This window comes from Thunnus thynnus, chromosome 8 (assembly GCF_963924715.1).
Source record: "Thunnus thynnus chromosome 8, fThuThy2.1, whole genome shotgun sequence".
In the NCBI taxonomy this organism is placed as follows: domain Eukaryota; kingdom Metazoa; phylum Chordata; class Actinopteri; order Scombriformes; family Scombridae; genus Thunnus; species Thunnus thynnus.
In genome coordinates, this window is record NC_089524.1 from 19,619,105 (window position 1) to 19,647,068 (window position 27,964).

Genomic DNA, 27,964 nt, shown 5'->3' on the forward strand with positions numbered 1-27,964 from the left:
CCTGGCGTCGGGCCCCGGGACCACGGGTCAACACTTTAGGCCTGACGCTGCTGGGAGGAGCCTCAAGTCCTGATCACACGCCCTTTACCGTAAGCTCCATCCTCACCCGACACAACTCTCCTCAGGCAGCAGCCCCTCGCTCTTCTGATCCTCATGTCACATTCCTCACCTGGGTCCCAGTCCTCCCCTCCTGACCCTGAACGAAAAAAGATGGAGGGAGGGCTCAGTGTGAAGTTCAATGGCAAATGACGCAGACATGTGGTGGAAAATAAGCCTCATTTCAGCAGGTGATTAATAAGTGAAATCTCTTAAAATATTTGGAATCTCAGTATATCTTTGAACAATATAGCAAAGTCCTCTGTTAAAAATGAAAACCAACGTAAAAATACCCAAAATGTGATGTCTGAGGAGATGAACATCTTTTAGAGGAGTCTTCCTCATCTTAAGGATAGGTTCACAATTTTTCAGGTATGTCTTAAAACAACAGTCAGGTTCCCAAATTAACACTGAAACATGTTTTTCTTGCTATAATCATTCCTCCTGTTCATACTGACCATTAAATTCATAATGCACTTTCAATGTAAGTGATAGGGGACAAAATCCACAGCTCTCCTTCTGTGTAAAAGTGTATTTAACAGTTTATTTGAAGCTGATATGAGGCTTCAGTCATCCAAATTAGTCAAATCAAGTCAATATCTTTCAAAGGTACTGTCTGTCTTAGTGCCCAATTCCCTCTTTTTGTTACAATTGAACAGGAAAACATTGTCCATCTAGACACAAAGGAGGAATTTTACATAAAAAACACTGGAAGATTTCCACTTGATATGACAAACTCAGACAGCCGAAGCCTCATATTATCATCAGATAAACTTTTTAATACATTATTGCTCAAAACAGGGACTGTGGATTTTGGCCCCCATCACTTACATTGTCAGCGCATTTGGAGGGGATCTTCTAATGGTCAGTAAGAACAGGAGGACTTATTACAGTGAGCAAAACCTGTTTTAATCTTCATATGGGCACCTGACTGTTGTTATAAGACAGACTTGAAAAATTGTGAACCTGTCCTTTAACCCTTGAGCTAACAAATCTGACCAAAAGGAGGCTGAAAAGATGTTAGGGCAGGAATATATCATCCTTCATTCGACTCTCACATCAGTGACAGCTGTGGTTTCTATAAAGTCTCACCTTTGCTGTCCATCTGCCATGGTCTGGACCACATGAGAAACAACCTACTTTACAGTACAGAAAAAGGCACAGCAGACAACACAGCTAATAGTCTGTTGTTGTTCACACTCCAGGGTGTAAGCCACTTGATATATAGCTGAGGATTAAGTGGTGGACACTGATTTGTCTGGCACTGGGTCGCCACAGGATGCAGAGGGGTATATATGTGTGTGTGGGTGTGTGTTTTTGTGCTGTCACAGTGTATGTGTTTGTATGAGGCATCACTCTCTGCTGTGACTTTGGGTGTCTAGCTTTCTGCAGTGATTCCATCGTTACTCTGGGCTGTAAACGTGTGGTCAGCCAGACCAGCGCTGGTCTCAGTCCTTCAGGGAGGGGTGTGTGTTTTTCAAGTGCAGCCTCTGGAGGAGCGTGTGAGACTGGCTGGAGCTTTGACTTACAGACACAAACGCAAAAAGTCAGCAGAGCCCAGAAGTTGCGTTTATCGGAAGCCATGTGGGGTTTGGTGCTGCTGCTACTGAGCTGTGTAAGTCTGTATCATTTGTGTCTATCAAAACATTGCTGATGGATTCAGGTTAGATTTCTGGTGCTTGTTGACAAATTGTGGTGGAACTTAGGAGTAGAAATGTAAATTGTGTGTTTAGTTTTTGAATGTCTGTATAGATTATGAATGTATAGGGCTCTGGAAAAAAAACTGTGGCAAGATTTAAATGATTAAAAAACATTTAATCATTTGATTCTTTAAAGGGTTTCAGGCCGTATTTCAGTTTAAAATATTACTTCAGAGCATTTGTTGCCATCAGTATAGTTCTAGTATTATCTTCATGACATGTTGAGTTTTATTTTTCTTATGTCCCATGTAGAATATGCTGTGTGCTGTAAAGTCTCAATACAAGACACATTATATATACATTATCTTTAGAAGTACACTTGACTCTATTATGATCAATCAGCTTTTCTCCTTAAGTGCTTTTTTTTAATGTGGTTTTCTGTAAATGTAGACAGTGGTATCAGCTGTGCACCAGTGTCTTCATGTGGTTTTAACATAGTGTATCACCTGTGGCTCAAATATTCCAGCATCAGGTTTTACAGCCTCTTACATATGCATGTTAGAGGATGAGAGAGACAGGGAAGGACTTTCACATCAATGAGTAAATCTCACAAAATGCTGTGTAGAAAATTCCACTTTCTTTGTAACTGTTTACTAAGAATCGCGTCAAAACGGTGGCTCTGCAGAGAGAAGTATGGGGTTGGACACATTAGTCATATCGGTAAAATGAGGATTCAGGAGGAGACTTGAGAGGGAAACTAATATCACTTTAAGGACTTATGTACAGTATGTATTTACAAAACAGTACACAGATACACTGATCCTATATTCACCTCTATATTTTGGCTGGTGGCTGCTTTTTGATCTGATTTACTTATACAGTAAGTAACTTTAATGTCTGGATTTGTCATTATTTCAACTGAGGCCTGGTCATTGGACCTTTTTTACATGACTTTATTACTAGCAACATTATTTAATTACTAACTAATTATAACAGTTGTTTAGTTAGTTAAACCATCAATAAAGTGCATTTCTCTCACACATCAGCAATAAGTAAAATAAAAAGAAAAAAATGAAGGTACCTACACAATCGTGCCCAACTTTCTTCCCAAATTTCTCCTCTGCATTTATTGATTTTTTTCTATTTTTTAACAGTAGTTACACATTTCAGGTAATATCAACAAACATAATCTTAGAAATTGCATAAGGGTACAAACATGACAGGTTTCATCAGGAAAACTTAAACCTACTGAAATGTCTGTTGTCATGAAATAAAATTCACTTAAAATTGAAACAGTAAGCTTCCTGTAAAGCCAGGGCTTTGAATGAAACTGTTTACTTTACATCATCCTCTGTGTGTGTGTGTTTCTGGTGTGTTTAGGGCACCATCCAGCAGATGATCCTAGTCTTGGGAGATCCTACAGTAGCAGAGCAGCAATGTTACATCAGCAGCTGCTTGGCTCTGACAGATACACAGGTACAAACAACACACTGTTGTCAGCTACAAAACACTTGTCTAAACTGTGGGGGTTTACTCATGAGGTTTAGGTGCTGCTGACAAACAATCATTTTTCTTGCTCTTTTATTTTCAATTAATATAAACTTTACAGCCAGGCAAAGTGTTCCATCAAACATAACAGGCAGTGAATAAAACCTGTATTAAATTAGCAGTGGATTGGTTGTTTTACTGACTGTATTAATCCACAGGTGTTTTCATTTATTGGGGTTGATTAGATGATGTCACCAACCTCCATGAAGCAAAGCTAATAGGCTGTTCAGGCAGATATCTATTAAGCTCAATTTGAACTTGCCCACACAGTCTAATTAGAGGAGGTCTGATTAGGCTAAATAATTAAAAACACCTGTGTTTGTGTACCAAGGTTGTGCAGGACCTTAAACAGTCTCTAATCAGCCCCACTCCATTCCGAAAACTAAAGTCTCTACTAGCTGATAGTAGCTATGCTTTTGATTCATTGATGACATGTTAATGTGAGTGTAGGGTACTTATTTATCCACAAGTGTCTGTTGTGGTACCTTTCCTTTCTGCATGTGGGAGCCACACAGGAAATGTTTGTCTGAGAGAGTTTTGACATTATAAAAATTTAAAATATAAACATTTGATTTGTTTTGTTAACTAAATTCACCCTTTTCTTGTGTGTGATTTCATTAGAAGCATTTTTCTTTGTGACTGCTTACATTTCTGAATAGGCTCTTTTGTCAGGCTTTTCATCACCAGTGACAATACAATAGTCATCTATAATTTGTGCTTTACAATTTGGAGGTATTGTCCTTAGGGCAGACAAATTATGTACTTTGGGAATGTATTAATGTCAATTGATGTGGCTTATTATTTTTACTTTATGTGTTAGAATAGATTCATGCATTCTTGCATCATACAATAATTGAACTGAGGAAAATGGCATTTACAAAACAATGCAAAATCTACTGATAACACATGAAAGATCCTGCTCTCAGGTTTGAGTTACTTACTGTACAATGGAGAGTTAAAACAAATGTACATGTTAGAGGCACAGAGTAATGTTTCTCCTTTTGTCAAACTTTCCCAGGAGGTTGGAGCTGTAGCTGAAGTGACCACTCAGCATGACATCAGAGTATCATCCAGACCAGAAAACTCTCAAGACACAAATCAACAGATCAGTCCCACTGAGCTGACACCAAGACTTGATCCAGGGAGCAGCACCTCTCCTCTGACCCATCCACTGAAGTCACACCCTGCATCAGATATACAGGATGTCGACACCAAAGCTGCGGTGAAAACCCAGGCTGGCATGGACACTCCAACTGTAGTTTCAACCGACAGAGAAAAAGACAAACCAAAGACTGTGAGTAAGGAGGTAAAGCAAGGTGGAGATGCTGAACCAGAGACTCTACATTTGACTGGAAATGAGGAGCTTTCTAATGCTGAAATATTAGGGACAATGAAGGAACCACGGAGTACAGAAAGTAGCATCATAACCACGACTCATCCTGTTAAAACACATGAAACTGCTCAGCACTCAACACAAGTTTATGATACTTCTGGTTCAGCCAAGATGGGCTTCACAAGAAAGGAGACATCACTTTTGGAAAATGTTGAAACAACTATTTCAAGTCCTGACATTCAACCTGAGAACCCCACATCTCCAGATCTCTCATTGGGATTAGCAGGGGGACATACAGAACCTGCAAGTACAGAGACATCATTCTCTCATGGACCAGAATACTTTAAGTCCTCCACTAGATCAATGCATATAATAGGTGCCCCCACAGAATCTGGTCTTGTGGCTCCCAGCAAGTACTGCTCATCTGAAGAAAGAGAAGTAAGGGCATCACCACAAGTAGTAACACCTTCAGTTTCAGCAGCCCCAACAGTTCCTGTTTCAGTTAAAGTCTTCAGAGCTACAGAGGAAACTGTATCTCCTGAGAGAGCAGCATCAGAAGACTTTGCTGCACCTCAGAAGGATTCATCCCAAAACCTGACTGTTTTAACTCCCACACCACAAAGCAGAGAACCATTAAGTAGCAAGGACACGGTGGCTGAGAGGAGTAACGTTTCAGTCAGTGACATAAATTTAAAAGAGGAAATGAAAGACAGGTTGGCAACTGTTTCATCGGAAGCAGAAACAACACAGCAACGACTTCCCGGTGGAGAGCAAGGGAGTGACAGAGAGACAGATGAAGATGAGATAGATGTAGGGGTGGAGGAGGAAGAGGAAACACATGCACATGCAGAGATAGAAATGGAAACTTATGATGATGACAATGGCATGCCTGAGGAATACAATAAATCCTCACTTGACTGGATTTCTCAGTTCAGCAATGGAGACTCCTTCATCCAATCGGAGGCTGAGTCTCCACTGCAGCCTTTTAAAGCAGCTAACCAGCCTCCTGCATACACAGCCACACTGCATGGGGCAGGACTAGGACCTGGGATCAGAGGTCAAAGGGTAAGACGAAGTGATTATATTTGGCAAAAACTGTCTGAATGTTAATAATGAAAAAAGCTGGATTTCACAGTTGAAGTTATATTTTTGTCATTATGGGTCTTGGTATACTTAAACGCCAGGATTATTGACAGTGACATTGAGGACAGAGTGTTAATGATTTTATAAATGCATAAACAAACCACAAAGGAAATTTTAATCACATTTCTGTGATATTCTCATCTCATTTTCTGTCATGACCTTGGACGAAATTGAGTTTGTGCGGAGATGATTTGATGACTGAGATGGAAACATATATCTGTGTCAATTCTAGCACCAAGAGAGACATGCAAGTGTGCGTGTTTGTTTGTGTGTGTCTGCTTTCTACCATCTGTGGTAGAAGGGAAGGGTTGGTCTCTACAATGAAAGGCATAGTCTCCCCCCTCTGGCCAAACCGTGCTATTGTAACCCTGGACTGTGAAATTGTGAAATGAAATTTCTGATATCACAGACAAGAGACCATACATCCATATACAGTGTTTTTATACCAGGAGTCATTTTCCTAGCTTATGCAACAAACAGATTCATAAGAATTCAGGCATAATAACCTGAAGTAATTCTTCTGTCGAGTGGACGATGTTAAACCAAGTGCAGAAAATGTTTTAAATTACTGTAGTTATTTGTCCTTCCTTTCTTTTATCAGCAAACCTTTATTTTCTAATATGTCTTCATATCAGGTTATGAATGTCTGTCTCCATTTAGTTAAATGGTTGATGTACTGTGAAAACATTAGAGTCAACTTCATTCTATGCCCGACAAAGTCTGATATGTTGTATTTTATAGTAGAGTGTTGTCAATAAACATAAAACTACAATGAATTACAGTAGGCCTACATCATTTTTGTAAGCGATAGTTATTAGATATAACTGTTCAACCTCACTCTTTCCCCAGGGGTTGCAGGGTCCACCAGGGCTAACAGGACTTCCAGGACCTAAAGGAGACAAAGTATGTGTTTTGTTACACCTCCATCAAGAAATGTTTTTCTGTATTAACATAGTTGACTATGTGTTATTTGAAAAAATTACCCACAGTCCCAAACAAATAACCTAGTGATCAACAGATTGCCCTTTGTAACTGCTTTTAGCCTCTTTTAGCTATATTGTTTTGGTCAGTTTCAAATAAAGTAGGCTGCATTACTGAGTCTCAATGAAATGGGCAGACAAATTAGAGTTAAATTTGTCAGGTGATAAGTAACAAATATAACTCCAATAGGATGTGCTCATGTTCTGCTCATGCTAGATGTGTTGGCAAGTTTGCCTTGTTAGCAATACAATTCTTTGCTAACAGGTTAGCCATAAGGGGCTGTTACTACAATCACTAACATTTGACCAGCTTAGCTGAGGTGAACAGCAAAAAACATAGTTATCTTTATTGACAGATCCTCTTACTACAATATATTCTATCTTTGTTATTTAAAGGACACTTTTTCATAACTCTGTTATACAGAGTATAAAAACACTTTAACTTTTAATTTTCACACAAATCAATTAATCTTAATAACCTAGACATACTCTATCCTCAATTCTCCAAACTATAAAATAAACAGAACTTTAATTTCTGTCCGACAAATTTCTTGAATTTACTTATTTGTCAGATAGTCAGCAACCCCCCAACCCTGATTTTCTTTAGACAGCAGCTACAGTTCAGCTTCTGAGGACACTGTAATCCGTTTAAAGATACTGTGTAATATTTTTGAGATGACATAGGTTTAAAATTGTCTTAAACTATAAACTTAAGCAAATCTTTAAGAGCTTGTTAGGGACTTTGTACCTCTGGGCTGTTTTTGTCAGCTTCTTGCAGAGTTCTTATGCATCCTAGTGGTCAAAACTGGCTTATTGCGTCTTTGAATTATCTAATTGGAATGAAAAGGTCAGATTCTTAGCTCTACCAGTGCTGGTCAAAATGTAGACAATGTCATCTAAACTCGTCCTCCTTCCCCATCAAACAAACATATTTTTTTATGTCATCTTAGGGCTATCAGGGCGTTATGGGCAGGACTGGGCGGACCGGATACAGAGGCCCTATTGGTCCTCCTGGGATTCCTGCCATTGTCGTGTTTAAAACCTCTGAAGAAGAGTGGGAGGCTTTCAAGGTAAACTGCTGTTGCAGCTTTCCATCAATAACCATGCAGCCTTAGTACTACACACTAGTTTGAATTTATGCTGAAAGTATAAAAAATTAATCTGGAGAAATAATAAATATTCTGCCAACTTACTAGCTACCCCAAATCACTGAAAAACACAAATGGTACAAAGAATATAAAAAATAACACTTAGTTTGATGCTGAAACAGTAAAGATTCTGCTTGTTGACTGGTTTCACATAAACATTGAGGTGTCTGTTTGTTTCTGTATTGTGTTTTCACAAATTAGCAGTTTCGTTGTATGAGTAGTATCATGCAAGTGTATAAATATATCAAATTGTTGAATTCATAGATACAGATAAAGTTTCTACATCATTATTATTACAAATTTGCCAGTTTCATAACATAATCTTCTTTTTTCCCATACTGATAATTTCTCATGCTTGAGTCATTTTTCTGAAAGTTGAATTTAAAGATGAGTTTTTAGACTAATAGGTTTAAACCTATCATCATGAAAGGAATATTTTTTCTGTCATTTCATCGCAGAAAAAGAAATTCTACAAAAAGCTGGTTTCTTCTTGGCCGGTAGGTGTTTGTTTTGACTAAATGAATGCACTTAAAATCCTTTTTTGTCATTGACACAAGTTCAAGTTGAAATCCAGTTTGACAAAATCCTTCACAGTTGCTGAACTAACTGCAACAGCATACTGTGTTATTACTTTATTTACTGTTTATATACAGTTTTTACTGTAAAACTACACATGTATCCATGTAGACATTGTGTTTTTTTATCCTCAGAAACTTAAGGGGCCACTGGGGCCTCCTGGACCTCCTGGAGATGAAGGACCAATTGTAAGTAAGCAGAAGTGTTATTAATTACTTGAAAAGGCAAAGTTTAAACAGCTATCTGTGTTTAAACTTGATCATAAAACACCAAACGTAAAGGACACCTGTGGCTAATTTTGTATTCCAGGGGCCGCATGGAATTACTGGGATACAAGGACCAAAAGGAGTTCAAGGGAAAATCGTAGGTATCTCTACTTTATTTGCATCTTTACAGTCTACAGTGAGGCTTTGCTTTCTATCTTATGGGCTCACTGCATCACATACCTTTGATGTTTACACCTCCTCAAATGTAGAAAGCCAATGCTAAGCTTCATGCACAGTGCATTATAACAGCTTCTACACTCCCTGTTGCTTAAAATCCACAGTGAACTCATAACTGTAACTTTGATTAAAAACACATTTATATGACTGATTCATATAGAGCAACCTGGTTTAATATAAATCTACAAAAGGCTAAATGTTCTCAGTAAAATGTATGTATTCTACTGACTAAACAAACATCACCAGGTGGCCGCTACAGTGTTGCTAGGCAGTTGCTAGGGTGCTAAGAGTGGCCGCTAAGGTGTTGCAAGATAATTGATTGGGTGTATTTAGGTGTTTGTTATGGTGTATTAAGTTACTGCAATGGTGACTTAAGTTGGTTGTTAGGGTGTTGGAATGGTTGCTAGGGTGTTCAGGGCTGTTGCCATAGTATAATTAACTGGTTGAACTGTGTAGTTGTTACAGTATTACCTGGATGTATTAGGTGCTAATTCTGGGTGGTAGCTATACTAACCAGGTTTGATGGATTACTGTGTGAGTATGCACAACAAAGTTTCCCAAAAATACAAAAATAATATATGAAGTGTAGGAAAATAATGCTATGACACAAAGGAGACATGTTTTCTACCATGTCTACTCCAGTGCCCCAACACACACTGCAACCCAGTATGTTTCTCTACACCAATCACACTGACAATAGAAATAAAACAGAATGTAATGGAATAAAATACAGTCAATAAATTAACTTCATCACTGATTTGTGATGTAAAAAAGAAAAGATATTATCAAATTATTCTTTAAGACTAGACAGGCTGCTTCACATGTTGTATTGTACTTCAGGGTCGTCCTGGACCACATGGTGTGCCAGGTCCCCAGGGCCGACCTGGGAGTGATGGGAATGCAGGTGGGAATGCTGACCCAGGTCCTCCAGGCTTACCTGGAGAACAGGTGAGTTTGCTGAGAAGCAAAATGTGCATATTTTCATCATCCTAATTCTGTCAAACAGGTCTTTAATATCCTTTTATAAGTGCAATTGTCAATCAGCTTGATAAAAATATTTTGTGTTTATCCCTGTAGGGGCCCCAAGGCTACAGAGGAGAGAAGGGCAACAAAGGGGAGCTGGGTGAGTGGGTAAGAGTGGCCTGGACTTCTAATGTTATGGGGATTAAAACTATGGAGGCCTATGAATATCGATGTATCTATATGTCTGTCTGTCGAAATGTCTGAGTATTGTTGCATTTAGCTTTTATCTTCTTACGAGCTGCCTATCACTATATTGCAGAATTGGAGCTTTTTTTGCATTTGTCCAATGCCCGTTTTCTCTGCCTTCAGGGTTATCACGGGGAGCCTGGACCACAAGGAAATAGAGGGCCAAAAGGAAAGAAGGTTAGATTCAGCATCCACCACACACACTTTCTTTTTTCAAAAATATAGGGATGATATATGTGATTCTAATATCCCTGTTTTTGCTTTAAACAGGGATATAAAGGAGTCAGAGGCCTCGTTGGGATTCCTGGCTACATAGTAAGTAGGGATGACTTTACTATTTAATGACAGACCCTTTGGTGCCCATTATTATAAAAGCATGATAATAAGTACAGTTTCAAATGAAAATCATTAATAAATTGTTCAAAAGAATAACTGTGCTCATTTAACACCACATTTATTTAAGTGAAATGCCACATTGCAAGATCTGAACTGTCCTGTGTTTACAGGGAGTGCCCGGAGCCAGGGGCCCTCCTGGTTTCCCTGGACCATCAGGGCAAAAGGTCAGTGCCAGACAGATAACTGGATGACAATTACTGATAGCTATATAATTGACAAGTAATATACAGTACAAATATAGTCCATCTTGTTTATCAGGCCCACAGCTCTTATATTTAATGACACTGATATTCTGCTGATTTTTTTCAGGGAGAGATCGGAGCTGTAGGGTTTAGCGGACCACCAGGCCCACATGTAAGTTGTATAACACAATATATTGCTACAAAGCTGTCATACTAGATTAAAAAATATAATGGATTAAATAATGTGCTACCAATTAAGTAAATCTATCAATTTCTACATCTATTGTCTTCTCCTCAGGGCAAAATGGGTCCCATAGGAGTAAAAGGTGTCTTAGGAGTGAAGGGACCTCCAGTAAGTAAACAACTAGTGAAATAGTAATAATCCAAATTAAGTAATAAGATATTTATGAAATAATTGTTTATCTTGTCAGGGTAAACAAGGTGAAATGGGCCTCAGCGGAGCAGCTGGAGCACAGGTGACAAAACACTTACAGATGTACACTTGAATAATAAACAATTATAAGCCAATGACATTAATTTACCTGCATCTACATGTGTTGCTTCAGGGAGAGCCTGGTCCTGATGGAATGGTTGGGTTTCCTGGCATTCGTGGCCCTCAGGTACAACAAGACTACAGTATTTGAAGTATTTCAGTTCATAGTGCTATAGAATTAGTTTGGCTGGACTCCGAAACAGAGTCAGTGTGTTATTGTTGGTTCCATTTACGAAGCAGAGGATTTAACTTGGTAGTTTGGTCATGTTTGATCAAAAATGTAAAAATGTAAGACAGGCATAACTTAAACTTAACAGTTTTATCATATGATAACACTGCAAGATGAAAAATGAAAACAACCAGAACTTCTTTTTTCTCACAGGGAAGCCCAGGACCTGTTGGACCTCCAGGTCCTAAAGGAGACCCTGTGAGTACGCTTAATAGGAAGAACAACCAGAAACAAAAGCTGTAAACACAGCACTGAATCACAACCATCATCTGTGTCACTGTGTCTTAACCAGGGTGATCCAGGAGATGAAGGTGGAATAGGGGAACCTGGACCACCTGGGAATAATGTAAGACAACAAGGCCAAAGCTTCTGCACAAACATAAATATATATATATATGAACCCAGATATGCAGTTATGAGTTTGTTAGTGTATTAACCTTTTTCTCTTTCATTTCAGGGAGCCAATGGGAATCCAGGAGTGCCTGGACCCTCAGGTGATCCCGTAAGATTATTTAAAGCAATTTCTTTATTGACTGCAGCTAAAATGTTTACATCTATTATAATGGATAACAATATTTAATGATTTCAGCCATATCAAGTCATAAATGCCATTTCATTATATTGTAACAGTCCTTTTGGTTTCTAACCACTGAGCTAAATGTGCAGCTGTTTTTTTTTTTGCGTGTGTGTGTGTGTGTGTGTGTGTGTGCTTGTGTGTGTGTGTGTGTGTGTGTGTGCACTTTTCTACCTCAGGGGGCTAAAGCCAAGCGAGGTGAGAGAGGTGGTCCAGGGTTTAAGGGAGACCTGGTGAGTTTGATCCTTCCTGTCTAACTGCTCAGTTGGCTGTTGATCGGTCCATTGACCAGCTCAGTGAATCAGTGTTGCGTTTGTGTTCAGGGACCTCCAGGGCCTCCAGGTAAACAGGGATTGAAGGGGCATCGAGGCCCATTAGGACTTGAGGGACTTGTAGGACCAATAGGGCCACCAGGACTTCCTGGATCCAGTGTGAGCAAAATAAACTTGATTAACAAAGAAATGTTTACTGATGATGCTGACCAGACTGTAATAATCAGGTTTTGTCATTGTTCAAGGGGTTTGATGGCATCATGGGAGAGCAAGGGAAGCAGGGAAAAGATGGACCTAAGGTGTGTTTGAGAATCATTGCTTAAACGTTTTTTACTTGAATGCTACATTTTTGTGCAATTGTATATGTGTGTGAATGTGTCTTTATGTGCATGTGTAGGGAGATCGAGGGCCAACCAGTATTCAAGGAGTTCCTGGGCCTCGAGGAGACAAGGTAAGGCAAAAATGAGTGCTCATCATCAGTCATGTGGAAAAATGATAAAAGAGTAATATTTTTCTGTATTTAAATGTTTGTGTAATATAAATTTAGTATTAGCACCACATTCATTTGACAGAGATGTCAGTGAGGGAGAGGGAATCCATAACATAAGTAATTTCCATAGTTACATCATGTTTGATAGAAATCTAGTTTAGTACTGACACAAATATAATATATACAATATACAAAATACTGATGATACACTCAAGGCACCACAGGTGTCAGTATATCCTTTTTGTACTGACAGTGTCTGAGATGGTGCTGCCTGTTACTTTCACTATTGTTTCAATTTGGAATCATTTCCAGTGATAACAGCATTACATATAGAGAGGACTGTGTATCCTAATCAGTCATGGTCATTGTTCCCATAAAGGGTCGAGAAGGTCGAGCAGGATTTTCTGGATTGCCTGGTCCTTTTGTGAGTATGAATGAGTGGAGTATAAATTTATTCTTGATACCAATTATTTTGCTTCATCCATACTAGTGATGTGGTCGTGTTTTCTTTTTGCAGGGAGAGATGGGAAAATCTGGAGAGAGAGGACCTGAAGGAGAACCTGGTATTAAGGTTCCTATGGTCTAAACTTCTTATTCTGACCTTTTGTGACTACAGTCCAAACATATTTTCACTATTACAGTTCACTACTATTTGTTTCAACAAATCTTGTGACAGTTTAAAATTAAATTTGTAGATTGTAGATTAACTGGTCTACGTGTCCATCCATCAAACATTCATTTCACATTTATAATTCTGTTGTTTCCATAATAAAGATATTCATGCTATTTTGGATTGCTACTCAAATTGCCGCTAATATGAATGTTAATGAGGCAACATGTCTGTTATGTGTAAACTGTTTGTATAGGGAAGTCCAGGAGTCCAAGGGGTTACTGGAGCGAAAGGCCTTAAGGTGATCATACTAATATATATTAGTCATAATGTTGTCAGATATTGACAGGTAAACTAATTAAAATTATTTAAAGTTGAGATATCCACTCTATCTAAGATATAACATCATCCAAGATTATACTTGTTTGTATTTGTAATTTTAGGTTTAGGCAATGAATATCATGAAACCCATGAATTTTGCAATCTAATCTTTTGGATATTTAAGATAAGAACAACAACCACTGAAAAAAAAAGGGGGGGGGGGGGTTAGAGCCAAAAAATCTCACATAATCTGTGTCCCATTTTAGGGATTTCAAGGTCATTTGGGAAACAGGGGACAGGATGGAGCTCTTGGAGCCATGGTAAGATCAATCACAAAGAATATCTTAACTCTCAAACTTCTGAATATCCAAACACATATCTCCTCATCGAGTTCCTAAGCCCTACATTTATTGAAATGCAGCTTTTGCATCCACAGTAGAAAGGCCTCTATACTAAATGTTATGTATACTGGACTGTTTTTTTTAATACATAGATGAGGTGGGAATTTTACTGGGATAATCAGTTACATTACTGATGTTGTGATAAACTAACAACCTCTTTCCATTAGGGACCCACTGGTGCAAATGGAATGATTGGGGACACTGGGCCTCCAGGACCGAAAGTGAGTTTACTCCTGTGTAATAGACACTGAACAGATGGACCTGCATTTACTTACAGTGTTACAAGTGGATATTTAATAATTTGCTAAATATTTTCCACAGGGATTGCCTGGGAAAACAGGAGCTCCTGGCCCCCAAGGACCTGTAGGAAAGAATGTGAGTATTCATCACCTGTGTTTCATGGACGTGATTTTTTTTTTCCAGCTCTTATTCAATCACACAATAGATCACATTTCTGTCAGAGTAGTTGCAAGGGGGTGAAGTATTTTTTATAGTACTACACTGACTCAATTTCCAGGGTGAAGCTGGCGGTAGAGGAATGAAGGGGACGCCAGGAAAGCCAGGAGTGAGAGTAAGTTACTACAAAATTACATGGCTTTTTAGGATGCTATAATGGAGACTTTCTTGTAAAAATATAATGTATGATATAGCGTTTCTGATGCTTTGATTGTGTCCATAATGATGCTGAGAATAAAGGAATGTTTCTTTTAGGGGGTTAAAGGTAAAGAAAGCCCCAGAGGACTTCCAGGGAGTGAAGGACTAAAGGTATCACTTATTTCAAAGATTCTGTCACGTTGGTGAAATTGATCCACTTGATTGCTCATACATGATATACATTTTATATTTCAATTAAATGTGATGTCGACCTTGTGAAGGGTAAGAGAGGCGAGGAAGGACCAAGAGGGAAACCAGGGCCCCCAGTAAGTAAATTATTTTCATCATCAGTTTCACTGCTACTTTTTAAACAGAATCAGTGCTACTTTATATCATTATTTTATCGATACACTGTTTACATAAGTCTTCAATTTTTTTTTCTGAACTCTTCACTAACATCATGTCTTACTGTCCTTCAGGGCGAGATGGGCATGTCTGGACCATGGGGATACAGAGGACCTCTTGTAAGATGATTTCAGTGATTAATTTCTTTCAGATCAGTCCATCTAATCCTTTACTTCCTCATTAATTCAGTCAACCTTATTATAATATTGAAATATTGTCCTACTGTCCTAGTATGACTGTCTCTTAATGAAAAAAGTATGAATTTTGTGCTGGCAGTATCAGGAGTCGACTACATTATTGTTAGATTTCACTCTCATGCTCACCTATTTTATAGATGTGCATTAGATTATATACTATTTTAACTCTCTTGGTGGAACAATAGGTGTGCTTCCCTTTCTGTCAGTTTTTTCAGCATAAATTGAGAGAGTTTGAGCTGTCTGTGCAAGTAAACAGTCTTGTCAAGGTCCACTCTTTCATGGTCTTACCTTTAAACCTTCAGCTTCCAGTCAGCCTGTCAGTCCGCAAAACGAGATAGAAAATATATCAATAAATCTATATATAATAGAAAAAGAACTCTGCCTTCATTAGTGAAGACAGGGAACAATACACTATTGCCAAATATGAGTTAAGAAGAAGAGAAAGCCAAGTCAAACTATACCATAAAATTAGAACAACAGATTGCATGTAATGACACAAGAACCATCTGGAAAAAACTAAAGGTGATGACCAATTACAAAAAAGCCCCTCCCCCACACCTGACACTCTCCAGTCCCACCTTACTTTCCTCCCTTCCCCCCTCCACCATCTTCATTCTACATTCAGGAGAAAGAGGTGAAGGCCACATTCAGGAAGACGAACAAGAGGAAAGCAGCAGGCCTAGACAGGATCAGTCCAGCTGTACTCAACCACTGTGCAGCTCAAATGGCTCCAATGTTTACCAACATTTTCAACACCTCCCTCCGCCAATGTGCAGTACCACAGTGCTTCAAGGACTAAACCATAATCCCTGTGCCAAAATCAACCAAGATCTCCTGCCTCAACGACTTCAGACCAATTGCCCTAACATTTGTGGTCATGAGGGCATTGGAGCACATCATCTTCTCCTGTTTGAAATCCAACACTACCCCTCTGATGGATACTTATCAGTTTGCTTACCGAGCCAATAGGTCTATTGAGGATGCTGTTAACCTAGACTTCCACCACACACTACAACCCTTAGAGTCACCCAACACCTGCGCTTACATCCCATCCATCAACTTCAGCTCAGCCTTCAATACAATAAACCTGGTCAATCTCTTCAATAAACTGCTGGACATGAATATTGACCCCTGCATATGCCACTGGATCCGGAGCTTCCTGTGGAGAAGGAAACAGAGGGTTTAGATGGTTTAGCCTTTCATCTCACCCTCTGACCCTCAGCACAGGCGCCCCCCAGGGTTGCGTCCTCTCTCCCTGGCTCTTGTCCCTCTACACAAATTACTTCACATCCCACCACAGCTCAGCCACCATTCAAACTACTGTACGTACTGAGTTGATAAACTACACTCCTTTCCACCTCTATGCAGATGATACGCAGCTCTATGTCAGTCCTACTTAAGCTTAGAGATCCACAAGAAACTATAAGCGTACTCTACAAGACTATTTGTCCCATTTTACTAATGCGTTAAGGTTTTTTGTGTAGTTTTTCTTTGTCCTCTTAGAAAGTCTTTGAATCATTGATAATGCAATAATAATATAATGCAATGCCTGTACATCCCACTGAGACATTGAACTACACAAATAAACCAGACTTGACCTGAAATTTCTTTTGATACACAAATTAGTTTTTTAAATCATGTTTTTCTGTTTATGAATACTTTTCCCCCCCTTCAGGGTATCCAGGGTAACATTGGACCATGGGGTGAAATTGGATCCCGTGGCCTTCCAGGTGACCAGGGTCCAAAGGGTCCAGTCGGCCCTCGTGGAGTTACAGGTTACCCAGTGAGTCTATTTTAATGCTTATGTTGTCAAGCATAAACTGAAGATCCTGAACAGTAGGGGTAAATTTTGTTTTTGACCAATGACATGTTTTCTGGAGCCTGCACTCTAGCCTAACTTTGTGAATCCATACATTAACTTGGAGAGAAATGAAAACTAGCTCAGTGCGACATTCAGAGTCACGTTTCAGTCATGTTGACCAATATAATAATTGTAAGAATCAAAACCAAGTTAGGATGTATGCTAAAAAGTTTAAACCATACAAAAATCAAAGATATAACTGACTAAGAGGTGCCAATTTTTATGTCCTTTTCATGTTGTTCTGGAACATGTGACCACTTACTTTTAATGGCTAACTCCACCTATGCTGTCTATACCAAGCCTGAATGCCTGTTAGATGCACTCCTCACACGCCCTGGTGTAATGATGACTACATGCCAGTGAGTCAGCATGCTCTAGTACTGACCTGGGCTGGCTGTTCTTAGTTACACTTTTGTTTGACAATTGGAAATGTCAGCATGAGAAAGGTCATGCTTTTTTTTATACACAAATTACTTTTGACTTTTACTTATCTTTTGGCTGATTCAGGCCTCTTGTGACAACTGCTGACGGAAGCCTGATCTGATGAGCTAACAGAAAGTTTCCTACATTGCAGTTTGCCAAGAATTTACCATTTTTTCTGTCTGGGTTTGTCACCAGACCATGAGTCATGTCTGGTGTCAGGGTGACAGTCATGGGTGTCATAGAGGAATCTGGTGTTTGGAGCTTCTTAGTGTCATCCTCATTGCAGTTTGATGTGATTTTAGGAACCTCAGTTGTTCTACAACACCTGATGTAAGGTTCAGTTTCATGTTTTGTGCTGTGCACCCCATTTGAAGGAGCAGAGTTTCATCATTAAGGTTTTGGGGAGTTTTGACCACTTTGGTTGTGTAAGCAAGTGGATTGTCCTCTTCATCATTGTATTTCAATATTTAGAGGATACAGTAAATATTGCTATTTTTCTTCATATTGCTAATTGTTGATTTTTGGCAGATTTGTCTCTAACGATAAACTTTACTTCAGAAGTGGAAGTTTGCCTTTTGGTAAACAGTTGTTCCTGCTGTCTGTAATAATGGCACTAAATTCATATTATAGAGCTGATCATGATGAGAATTCTGCTGCACAAAAAACTTAAATATTATTTGAAATGATTTTGGTTACACAGGCAGAAGTTTGTATAATTCCCTGTGCATCAAATGATAAAACTGTTAATCACACAGCGTTATGCACATTAAAGGAAACAAAAATAAAAATATTAATAATAAACACTTAGTCATTGACATGTAATAATTTGTAAATACAGTGAAATGCAAATTTGAATCCCAAGCCAAGCACCAAGCTCAGTAAGATGAGTTTGTTGTGCATGAGCATCCTGTCTTCCTTTACGGCACTTTGAGTGTATGAAGCACATCAGAGAATTTTTTTGTGCATATACTTGATAAACCTTTGCAGGAAATATTTATTGTTGCATTAATTTCTCCACATTTAGGGTAAAGATGGACCTCAAGGACCAACAGGATCAGCTGGTGTCAAAGGAGATAAGGTAAAATGTGTCTTCTGCTGAGCTGCTAATCTGAATACTTTAGGTATCTGCACATTTTGTCTGTTTTGAATGCTCTTAAAAATACTGTAGTAAAGGGTTTCATTGATGTTGTGGGCTGTGTAACAAATTAATAATTCATCATTATGTTCATCAGTCTGTTTGTCTCTAAATTTTGTCTCTTCAGGGATTCAGAGGAGTTTTGGGGCAGGAGGGAGTTGCTGGTCTCGATGGTGAGGAGGTAGATTGATTAGACTGTGTTGGTCACAGATTTGATCTCAAAAACACAGGGTTAGTGTAATCTGAGAAAATGTAGGCACATGCAGTCTGTAGGTTTGACTGTATGAAAAGACATCCAAAGCGATCTTCAGCTTGATCATGTGTTCAATTAACCCAGCGTTACTGTGCTTTAGGGACCAGTCGGAGTCAGGGGACCTGAGGGGCCAGCCGGACAAAAAGGAATATCTGTGAGTAAATGTAAATGTGTAATTTTAGTTTCAAGATTGTGGATAAAAGTTTAATTTATTCAATTTCACATTGATTCAGATCAAGAATTTGAAAATGCAACAACAACACACACACCCTGCATGTAGATGAACATAAATTTATCAATGAAACCATTTGTTTTACTTCAGGGTGATAAAGGGAATGCTGGACCTCCTGGTCAGAGAGGGCCAAAGGGAGCTGAAGGCGACAGAGGCAACCGAGGGCCACTGGGAGCAAAGGGTCCACCAGGGAAACAGGTGGGTAGGAGTTATTTCTCAAGTTAATGTATTAATATTATAATACCTCTGAGTTGATTACTGAATATTTCTATAGTGTGAATTCAAAGAAGACGATGTTTGACCTCTGCCCTCTCCATCTATCCTTTGTCTCAGGGATACAGGGGTGCACCAGGGGACAGAGGAAAACAGGGAACACAGGGGCTCAAGGTCAGTCATTTCAGATTAAAACTGAGAGAAGCAATGATGAGTGACTGAGAAACTGAGAAATCATGTTGTGGTCAAAGTTTGCAGAGTTGAAGTTGAAAGTTTGGTTGAGACCATGAAATTTATGATGATGATGATTTCACAGGGGGAGCCAGGCCTCAGGGGTCTATCGGGCAAACCTGGACAGTTCGGACCAGGGGGTAACACCGGGGCAGCAGGGGCCAAAGGCCAGAAGGGGCTCCAGGGACATACTGTTAGTAACAGAGTTGCATGCTTTGATTGTAAATAATGTCCATAATGCCGTATGTGGGCAACTAATCCCAATCCCTGCCAATAATCATGTGATGTATAATTGATGTGTCATGGTTACATTAAGATATGTATTAAATGTGTGAACATGTTTGAATATGACAGAGCTGCAAATAAACTTTATGCCTTCTCATTTCAGGGCCCACCTGGCAGTATTGGTTCCCCTGGAAAAATTGGACCATCAACACCAGTATGTTTTATTATATTTAAAGATGAAATTAGCATAATTACTTAATATTTGAGAGAAACTTATACTTTTTAATGTTATTATAAAATGATTGTGTTGACTTTTATGAGCTGAAAGTGTCAGCCTAGTTACATGCAAGTCATCCTGACTTGTAATATAACATTACACTGATTCTGACAACATGCATGCATCAGGGTAAAACTTTTGACCACAAGATGGCAGCAAAAGCAACTCTTCAGCCTGTGTCTAGTTTTACAGATCAAATACAGAATATAGAGGTCTTTTAGTTTTTTTTTATTTTTTTTATTGTGGATAAAAAAAACATTTTTCTATGACTGATATGTGAAGCTCTTTAAGATTATAACAGTCATTAGGTGCTTTACAAACAAATCTAACTTCACCTAAGGTCTGACTGTGACATTGTTGTATTGTTTTATTAATGAAAACTTTAAATTCACAAAAAATGACACAAGATATAAATTTCTGTGGTTTTTTTAGGGTTTTCCAGGCAACAGAGGGGTTGATGGAAAATCTGGAGTCCCTGGACAAAAGGTTTAATGTATAATTTGTTCATTCTGATGCAGTGAAATGCTGTCAGTAATGGAAGTGTGATCCATCCTGCTATGTGGGTTCACTGGTATTTAATTCTGTCTCTGCTGTATGTTTTTTGTGCAATTCAGGGCAGTCATGGTGAGAAGGGCCGGCTCGGTCTTCCAGGCATCAAAGGAGACATGGTGGGATTTCATTATGTGAAGCTCCCTGTGGGCATCATCACTCTGGTCAAGCATATTTAATGGTCTGTATGAAGATGTAACCACAGTGACGCAATGTCTCTGTGTAACCCACTGTATTTCCCAGGGCATAAGAGGTCAAAATGGTGCAAAAGGAGAGCCTGGGACACGAGGCACTGTGGTAAGATATCATATTTGAACCCTCAAGGATTAGGTTTGCTTTTCTCAGTCTTTGTTACTAGACCAATCAGTCTTGTTTAGTGCTGTTATTTTCTATCGATCCCAAAATACTGTTTCTACAGAAGATAAAGGTAATTTATAGTATCATTGAAAGTATTTGACGGCCTTTTTAGGGGACAGTGGGGAAGAAGGGGTTCATTGGCACTCCAGGTGCTAAAGGTCAGCCTGGACATGCTGGCCCTCCTGGTCTTCCAGGAACTAAAGGAATTCAGGGGCCAAAGGTAAGAGGAAGCTCAGCTCAGATGGAAATCTAAAGCAGAAACCACATCTTTTAAATAATAGAGATGTCATAATGGAGATATTGTCTTTATAAAGGGAAGACAAGCCCAGCCTGGAAGGAAAGGAAACAAAGGAGCCCCTGGAAAAACTGTGAGTTTTATTTAAATCTTTTATATATAATATCACTCCCTATCTCTCAAAAGGAAACATACATGGCAGAAATGAAAAACTATATAAAAAAACTGTTTCAGTCATTTAATTAACATTTTGATACACACTTAATGCAAGCTATCCTGATCTCTGTCAGGAACTATATCCTGATCTCTGTCTCAGAAACTATATTTAAATGTAATTAGATAATTAGATAGGCTGAAAATCTGGGCTTTAAGAATATATAATGTGGGATGTTTTGTAGGGAGCTGAGGGTATGCCAGGGAGACCAGGACCTGCTGGAAGACCTGGAAAACCCGCAAGTATCCCTATTGACAGATAAAATACATGCTGCTATATGTAATCACTGCTCATTTCAAAATGGAAAAAGATGACTCGCAAACCAAAAGGTTCAGCTCATCTCTTGCAATAAATTGATGCTCTGTTATGATGAAGTTGTATTTTAACACACAAAAAAGTTAAAGTGAGGAATGTGTTGTTGATTGTTCTTCTTTTGTGATCTTATTCTCAGGGTCTGAGCGGTTTGGATGGGTTACTGGGGGTTGAGGGTAATGAAGGATATCCGGTAAGAAAAATGAATCATACTGCAATTTACTCTGTTGTTTGATCTTTTTCCTAAATTGAATCCTTCCCCTGTTCAAAAGGGCGATTCTGGTTACAGAGGAGCTCCTGGAACACCTGGCAGGCCTGGCAAGATGGTAAACTCCAATACAGACATGGATAACATTAGCTTTTTTTAGCCATTTATCAGTTCTATGTTGGCCCTACAGATGCAGTTTGTGATATTTAATACATTTAAGATGTTTAATGTTGTAGGGAGAACCTGGCACACCTGGGATCAGAGGAAACATTGGAGTAGGAGGGGTTAAGGTACAATAGCATATAATTTTTTTGAATCTCAGATGACTCATAATCATCTGTATGGTCACTGTAAACATACATAGAAAATAATTACTTTCCATATCATTTTATGTAATTCGCCGTGCTAAAAAAACAACAACCGTATTTAAGGTGTGTCTTACTGATCTCTTATTGCGCCTCTAAGGGTAAAACTGGACCGAAAGGAAAACAGGGACCTCCTGGACCAATGGGGCCAAAGGTATGTGAATTATTAATTTGTTTTTAATTAATAAACTGATAATAATACTTGGTCATGTAAACATGTGCATCATCACTGGTGTTGATACAGGGTATTCAAGGACTGAGAGGAGAGAAGGGCAATACTGCAATGACTGGTCCCAAGGTAAAATTCGGCCACATCATACAACATCTCCTCACCTCACAATAATATCATATCCTCCCATGTTTCTTACTGCTATATTAAAAGTATATTGGCCGATATGGTGTGCTGCTGCTACTTTAGTTTCTCATACAACATTGCTTTAATTTATGCTTTGTGCTACAGCTCCTTTATTAAATTCTACCCAACGTTATTTTGAACCCGTCAGTTGTGTGCACCATAGACTTGTTTTAAATATAGACTACATTGGCTGAGAATCATGTAACTGTTGCATGAGGAGCAGAAATTTTTCTTCATCCCTTTTTTCTACATATACAGGGTCACTCAGGTGAAACAGGGATACTGGGGCCAATCGGGCCATCAGGGTTAAAGGTTGGTTGAAATGATTTTGAATATTCTAAATGTTTTAACAACTTCAAAAAAAAAAAAAAAAAAAAAAAAATCATAATCTCATGTTGACCTGTTAAACTTTTACATTAGGGAAATCCTGGATTGCAGGGGCTGAAAGGTCAAATAGGTCGCAAAGGAAAGCAGGTAAGTTCTGTTTTACTTTACTTTTCACATTGTTTTCAACAGTTAGCAAGTAATTAATCAGTTGGCTGATTTTCACAGGGGGATGCTGGTCCTCGTGGTCCTTCTGGGCGAAAAGGGTTCCTTGGACTCTCAGTACGTTGATACGTTTGATATTCAAAAGAGTTTACTGAAACATTTTAGTCCACTTACAGTACAGTATTTCTGTTCTCTCCTTGTTACAGGGCCAGCTTGGAATGAAGGTGAGAGACTGTTTATTACTTTTTCTATTAATGTTAATTTTTGATTTTGAATGTTTCTGGGTCTTCATGGACCCGATCTGGTCAAAGATCGAAAGCGCTTTTTAAAATTTTTGTTAAATCAAAAGTCAGGCAGCATCTAGTCTCGCATAGCCAGACCTATCGTCACAGCTGGCAGCATCATGACTTCACAGTTATAGTTTTTAGTTTTCATTTGTATAGATAGCATTTGGTGGTCTTTCAGTAATTACAGTTTGCTTTGTCATTACCTTGGTTTTGAATAGTGAGATTAGTCATCATGCATTAGTTATCCCCACACAGTGTCTGACTGTCTTTTGGCATAAACAGGGAATGAAAGGTGTCCAAGGCAGTAGAGGACCAAAGGGAGTGAAGGGCAAGCGTGGACCTCCAGTAAGACATTTAGCTCACACAACACAAGTAAACCAATGAAAAAGTTTTTCACTTGATCAACAAACTTAACTGCAGCATATCATAATTTTTTTAACATGCATTTGAAGTTTTAGTGGAGGTGAAAATTGCTTTACAGCCTGGATGTTTCTTTACTGTGCCCCTGAAGCAAAATGATTTGTTTCACAGGGAAAACCAGGTGCACCCGGCAAACACAAGCTTACACAAAGACGGGGATCAAAACATGAGCCAAGACCAGGTCAAACACCCACAACAAGCTCCAAGCTAAAAACTGTACCAAGACTTAGAGAAACACCCAGTCTCCTGAAGAGAATGGAAGGACAACAAAAAGTTGGTACAAGCTTTCTTCTCATATACACTTTATTTATACAATATCCTCATTTTGCTTTCCATTAAGGCTGACTGACTGAATGTTTGAGTGTCTGACTGAATGATGGATTCCTCTGCAGCCACCCAGGCTGGTGAAGGGGAGACAGTCTCAAAGAGATGAGGCTGAGGAGTCCTTCAGCTGGCCCCAGGGAACCAAAGATGACCCAGCCACCACCTGCTATGAGCTGGGACTCATACACCCACATCTGAGTGATGGTGAGGGTCTGAATAGGCTCATAACTATGATACTGTATGTTGTTGCAAATCTATTTCTGATGACCCATTGTATAACAAATGAGTCTGAGGGATGGTAAAATGTTCGACTCCATTATCTTTCAGGTTACTTTTACATGGACCCCAACCAAGGCTGTCCTTATGATGCTGTGAGGGTGTTCTGTAACTTCACAGCAGGAGGAACAACCTGCATAGACCCTCTACACTCACAGGTACAATCATTTTCACCTACAAGCTTTGACAATGGAGGCAACAGTAGTAAGTGTTGTGTGAAGAAGAGATTCACGTTCAATTATGGCACAGTTACAGAACATGAAACAAGTTCATTCTCTTGCAAGAGCAACATGATATGACCCCGTGATTTTATATTACAATATATTTATATAACATACAGTATAACATCACTGGTCATATGAAATTGCTTCAGTTTCCCACGACAAAGATTTAAAATCTTTTCAAGAGACCAGTGTTTGCAGTTTTAATTGATTTAGCGGAAGATTTCAAGTATAGGAAGCAGCATACATAAAGCTGTTTTACCCAAGGCAGTATGGGCTTTTGGATCTATTAAAGAAAAAATAAATCCTGGGGAGAAATGTGTACCAGCTCACACTGCTCTGTTATGCAGATTAAATTTAGGTGGGAACCAGAAAAGCAGAAATCAAGAGAGAGTGTCCAGTGGTTTAGTCAGCAACATGGTGGGAAAAAGGTAAGACCAACTAAAACAATTGTGGGATTGAAGATCTTTCATTAAATCAACCATCAGTGAGCAATTTCCTCAGACTTCAGATGAATGACTTCTGTCTTTGATAGTTTGGGTACACTGGTGTGGATGTTGTCCAGCTGAGGTTTCTGCGGTTACACAGTCACACATCTTTCCAGCACATGACTGTCAGCTGTACAGCAAACCAATCCAGGACTGCTGGCACAACTAATTCAGCCAATAGGATTGTCCGTATCCTGGGAGACTCCAGCAAAGAAATTGATTCACACCTTACTACAGTGTCCAGGAAAGACTGTGAGGTAAGACTGTCAAAAACACAGCTTTCTTTAAAAAAACAACTGTAATGCCAATAATATCTTAGTGTAACAGCAGCAAGCACCTTCCTGACAGATAGAAGTCCTTACTTTTTTATTTTTGTGTGCTTACAAGGCATTGAGGTGTAATTTAGTATGTATTAAAAATGAGACATCTGGTTTTTTTGTAGTTCTGTTTGTGTAAAACGGTTTCTCAATCGGCTTGTAACTAGGCAAAAGGCTATAGCCATTACATAAGCGAATAAATCCAGGAAGGAAACACTTTGCGGCAACAAACTACACATGTTCTCTTCATGTCTCCTTTATTTCTGAACCGTCTGCAGGTAGAGGTGGTTGTGAGGGTTCGGGGCAGCACAGAGCTACATCGAGGTGATATGGAGTTACTTCCTATCAGAGATCTGGGTACAGAGATGAGGTCACTATCTCACCTCGTCCCTGAGATCACTGCTGTCTTGGGACCCCTCTGCTTCTTGTGACAAATGAGTAGTGTTTGTGTTTGTGTGTGCTTTTGTGTGTATATGTGATAAAATCTTGTAAATACCTCTTTTATGTAGAAAGCAGCAATATACTGTGTGGTGTCTAGATATTTTACGTAAATATTTGTTAGGATAAATTTGCGTAGTGCTGTACTGTATTTTGTGTATATTTATTGATTTGTCAAAATCTGAATAAATTGTTAGATTTTAACATAATGGAGCATTTTATAAATGTTGATGCAGCATCAAACGTTCAGATTTCACTGGGAAATGATGTGCAGCACAATCAGAATAAAACAATCACTTTAAACATGTGGGATAAAATCAAGCCTTGTGGATCTGTTTTATTGTCACTGAGCCTGCCTGCACCATACATCATGAACGTAATTAAGGTATAACTTAGTGTTTAGGTTATAACTTAGGTTTTTGTTCTTTTGTCTGTGACGATTATGCTGTAACAGGATTTTGTAATGTAAACAGCTGAACGCTTAGGCTGAAAACTTACACCAATCAAGTTAAAGTTTACCACTGTTGACACATGACATGCTGCCCTCGTCATATGCCATCACCTTATATTTGCCAAGACTACAAGAGACAGAAGATACTCTCTAGAATTTATGGGGACAATTGAATCCAAGACAACTAATACAGGACCATTTATTTAAGCCCAACTGTGGTTTTTTACTCTGTTTAAGATAAAAGAGCCTGGAGCCAGAGCTGTAGTTTCCCTTTCTGGTTTTACAAGCACAGTTTGTTTGGACAGTGTAGCCACTTCCCACATGTCCAAGCTCTGTGATGTCCAGAAGTCAAAATATTACTTGGAAACTATTCTCATACAATATGGAGACCTTGGAGACATTTTTTAACAGTTGTAATGGTAGTTTTGGTGGGGAAACATGGTCAGAGCACACAACAAAGTGCCCGTGTTATGAAAGAAAAGGCCTGCAGTGAGGCACCTGAAATGGCCTGGGTCAGAGGGTCTCTTCCAGCAGACTATAATGGAATTTCCAAAGGCAGATATGAAATGACTGCCTTTTAATAAATGCATGTAGGGATGAGCTTCAGCCCCAAACCCCTCCCTCACAAATTCACTCATGATCCTTTTATGCCCCTTGATGACGAGCATCATCACATACAGGATGAAAGTCTGTAGTTATGTCTGCTCTCAGATGAAAAGATTGTCATTATATTAGATAATCCAGTTATGATTTTCATGACGGTATCCTTGTGTCTTTGCAGTTAATTGTATTTGCCACACTCAGCTCATAAGACCAGTGTAATATATGAATTATGACCCACCATGATTAACTTAAAGGGCGTCTTGTAACATGTTTTAACCCTGCTTCTTGTTATTACACAGGGTCAAAAATAATTTTGACAGTTAATTATTGAATAAATGTAATTTAGTTCCAATTTTGACTAAATTTGGAGATTTTATCAAATCAGAATTTCATTACCATAGCTTGTGCAACATTTACAAAAGCTATGCTAAGATTTGATATGAGATAGTCATCCTAATATTAATGATTATCAAATATGTGTAATGTGGTAGCAAAAATAACATGCAAACTGGTAGTCCATTATTTATCTGTGCATATTTATTGTTCATAATAATGTCAAAAGATACTCCTGAAAAAACTTGAATTTATCATTTGAGGGAATAATATGACTGAAAAGTGCAGGCTAAACCCAAGCCCCGGATTCATTGTGGTTTGTGATATTTTGATTAGTAGAAACCTTTGAATATGGAAATATGCTCGTTTAAAGCACAATATCAACTGACAAATATCAAAATCTGGGGTTAAGGCCTTCGATATTTCAGATGAAAGTCTGCCTACATGTTGCCTATATTCCTATCATCAACTCCTAATTAAAATTCTTTAGTTATTTTGATAAAGAAGCATTTGCTCCCGTAAAATCCGCCAATTAAAATTGAAATAAATTAATTAGTGTTAAATCAAATGATAAAATAGCACACACAATCCA

General features: G+C 38.7%; 1 protein-coding gene and 1 long non-coding RNA gene across 3 annotated transcripts; one reads left to right on the forward strand and one right to left on the reverse strand.

Annotated features, from left to right (window-relative positions):
• Positions 1-4,312, reverse strand: LOC137187808 (uncharacterized). Its single transcript, XR_010929284.1, has 2 exons — positions 4,226-4,312; positions 1-196 (listed from the first exon to the last, which is right to left on the reverse strand). It is a non-coding gene; the product is annotated as an uncharacterized lncRNA (long non-coding RNA).
• si:dkey-21p1.3 (collagen alpha-2(I) chain) lies at positions 3,355-26,291 on the forward strand. Of its 2 annotated transcripts, XM_067596991.1 has the most exons (62): positions 3,355-5,682; positions 6,610-6,663; positions 7,691-7,810; positions 8,347-8,385; positions 8,599-8,652; positions 8,774-8,827; positions 9,748-9,855; positions 9,985-10,038; positions 10,240-10,293; positions 10,387-10,431; positions 10,623-10,676; positions 10,822-10,866; positions 10,993-11,046; positions 11,126-11,170; positions 11,261-11,314; positions 11,570-11,614; positions 11,709-11,762; positions 11,874-11,918; positions 12,170-12,223; positions 12,314-12,421; positions 12,508-12,561; positions 12,660-12,713; positions 13,132-13,176; positions 13,270-13,323; positions 13,619-13,663; positions 13,950-14,003; positions 14,252-14,305; positions 14,406-14,459; positions 14,602-14,655; positions 14,796-14,849; positions 14,960-15,004; positions 15,158-15,202; positions 16,956-17,063; positions 18,589-18,642; positions 18,827-18,880; positions 19,053-19,106; positions 19,275-19,382; positions 19,518-19,571; positions 19,714-19,821; positions 20,017-20,067; positions 20,563-20,616; positions 20,745-20,798; positions 20,923-20,976; positions 21,149-21,256; positions 21,351-21,404; positions 21,670-21,723; positions 21,937-21,990; positions 22,070-22,123; positions 22,242-22,295; positions 22,471-22,524; positions 22,615-22,668; positions 22,984-23,037; positions 23,146-23,199; positions 23,278-23,331; positions 23,421-23,438; positions 23,784-23,846; positions 24,033-24,194; positions 24,314-24,449; positions 24,573-24,679; positions 25,093-25,173; positions 25,278-25,487; positions 25,826-26,291. In XM_067596991.1, exons 1-62 carry the CDS (start codon positions 4,249-4,251, stop codon positions 25,976-25,978), a joined length of 5,517 nt encoding a protein of 1,838 aa, XP_067453092.1. In that variant the 5' UTR covers positions 3,355-4,248; the 3' UTR covers positions 25,979-26,291. The 2 variants fall into 2 exon arrangements, with proteins under 2 accessions (XP_067453092.1, XP_067453093.1); XM_067596992.1 differs by lacking the exons at positions 24,573-24,679; positions 25,093-25,173; positions 25,278-25,487; positions 25,826-26,291 and having other exon boundaries at positions 24,033-24,198; positions 24,314-24,443.
• Positions 26,292-27,964: the final 1,673 nt, after the last annotated feature.

Excerpts from the sequence above, each read along its gene's own strand:
- si:dkey-21p1.3 (XM_067596991.1), top strand. The coding sequence starts at position 4,249 with ATGTACATGTTAGAGGCACAGAGTAATGTTTCTCCTTTTGTCAAACTT. Across the intron at positions 13,324-13,618 it reads AAGGAGAACCTGGTATTAAG|GGAAGTCCAGGAGTCCAAGG; the intron begins GTTCCTATGGTC and ends CTGTTTGTATAG. Across the intron at positions 14,850-14,959 it reads CAGGGAGTGAAGGACTAAAG|GGTAAGAGAGGCGAGGAAGG; the intron begins GTATCACTTATT and ends GACCTTGTGAAG.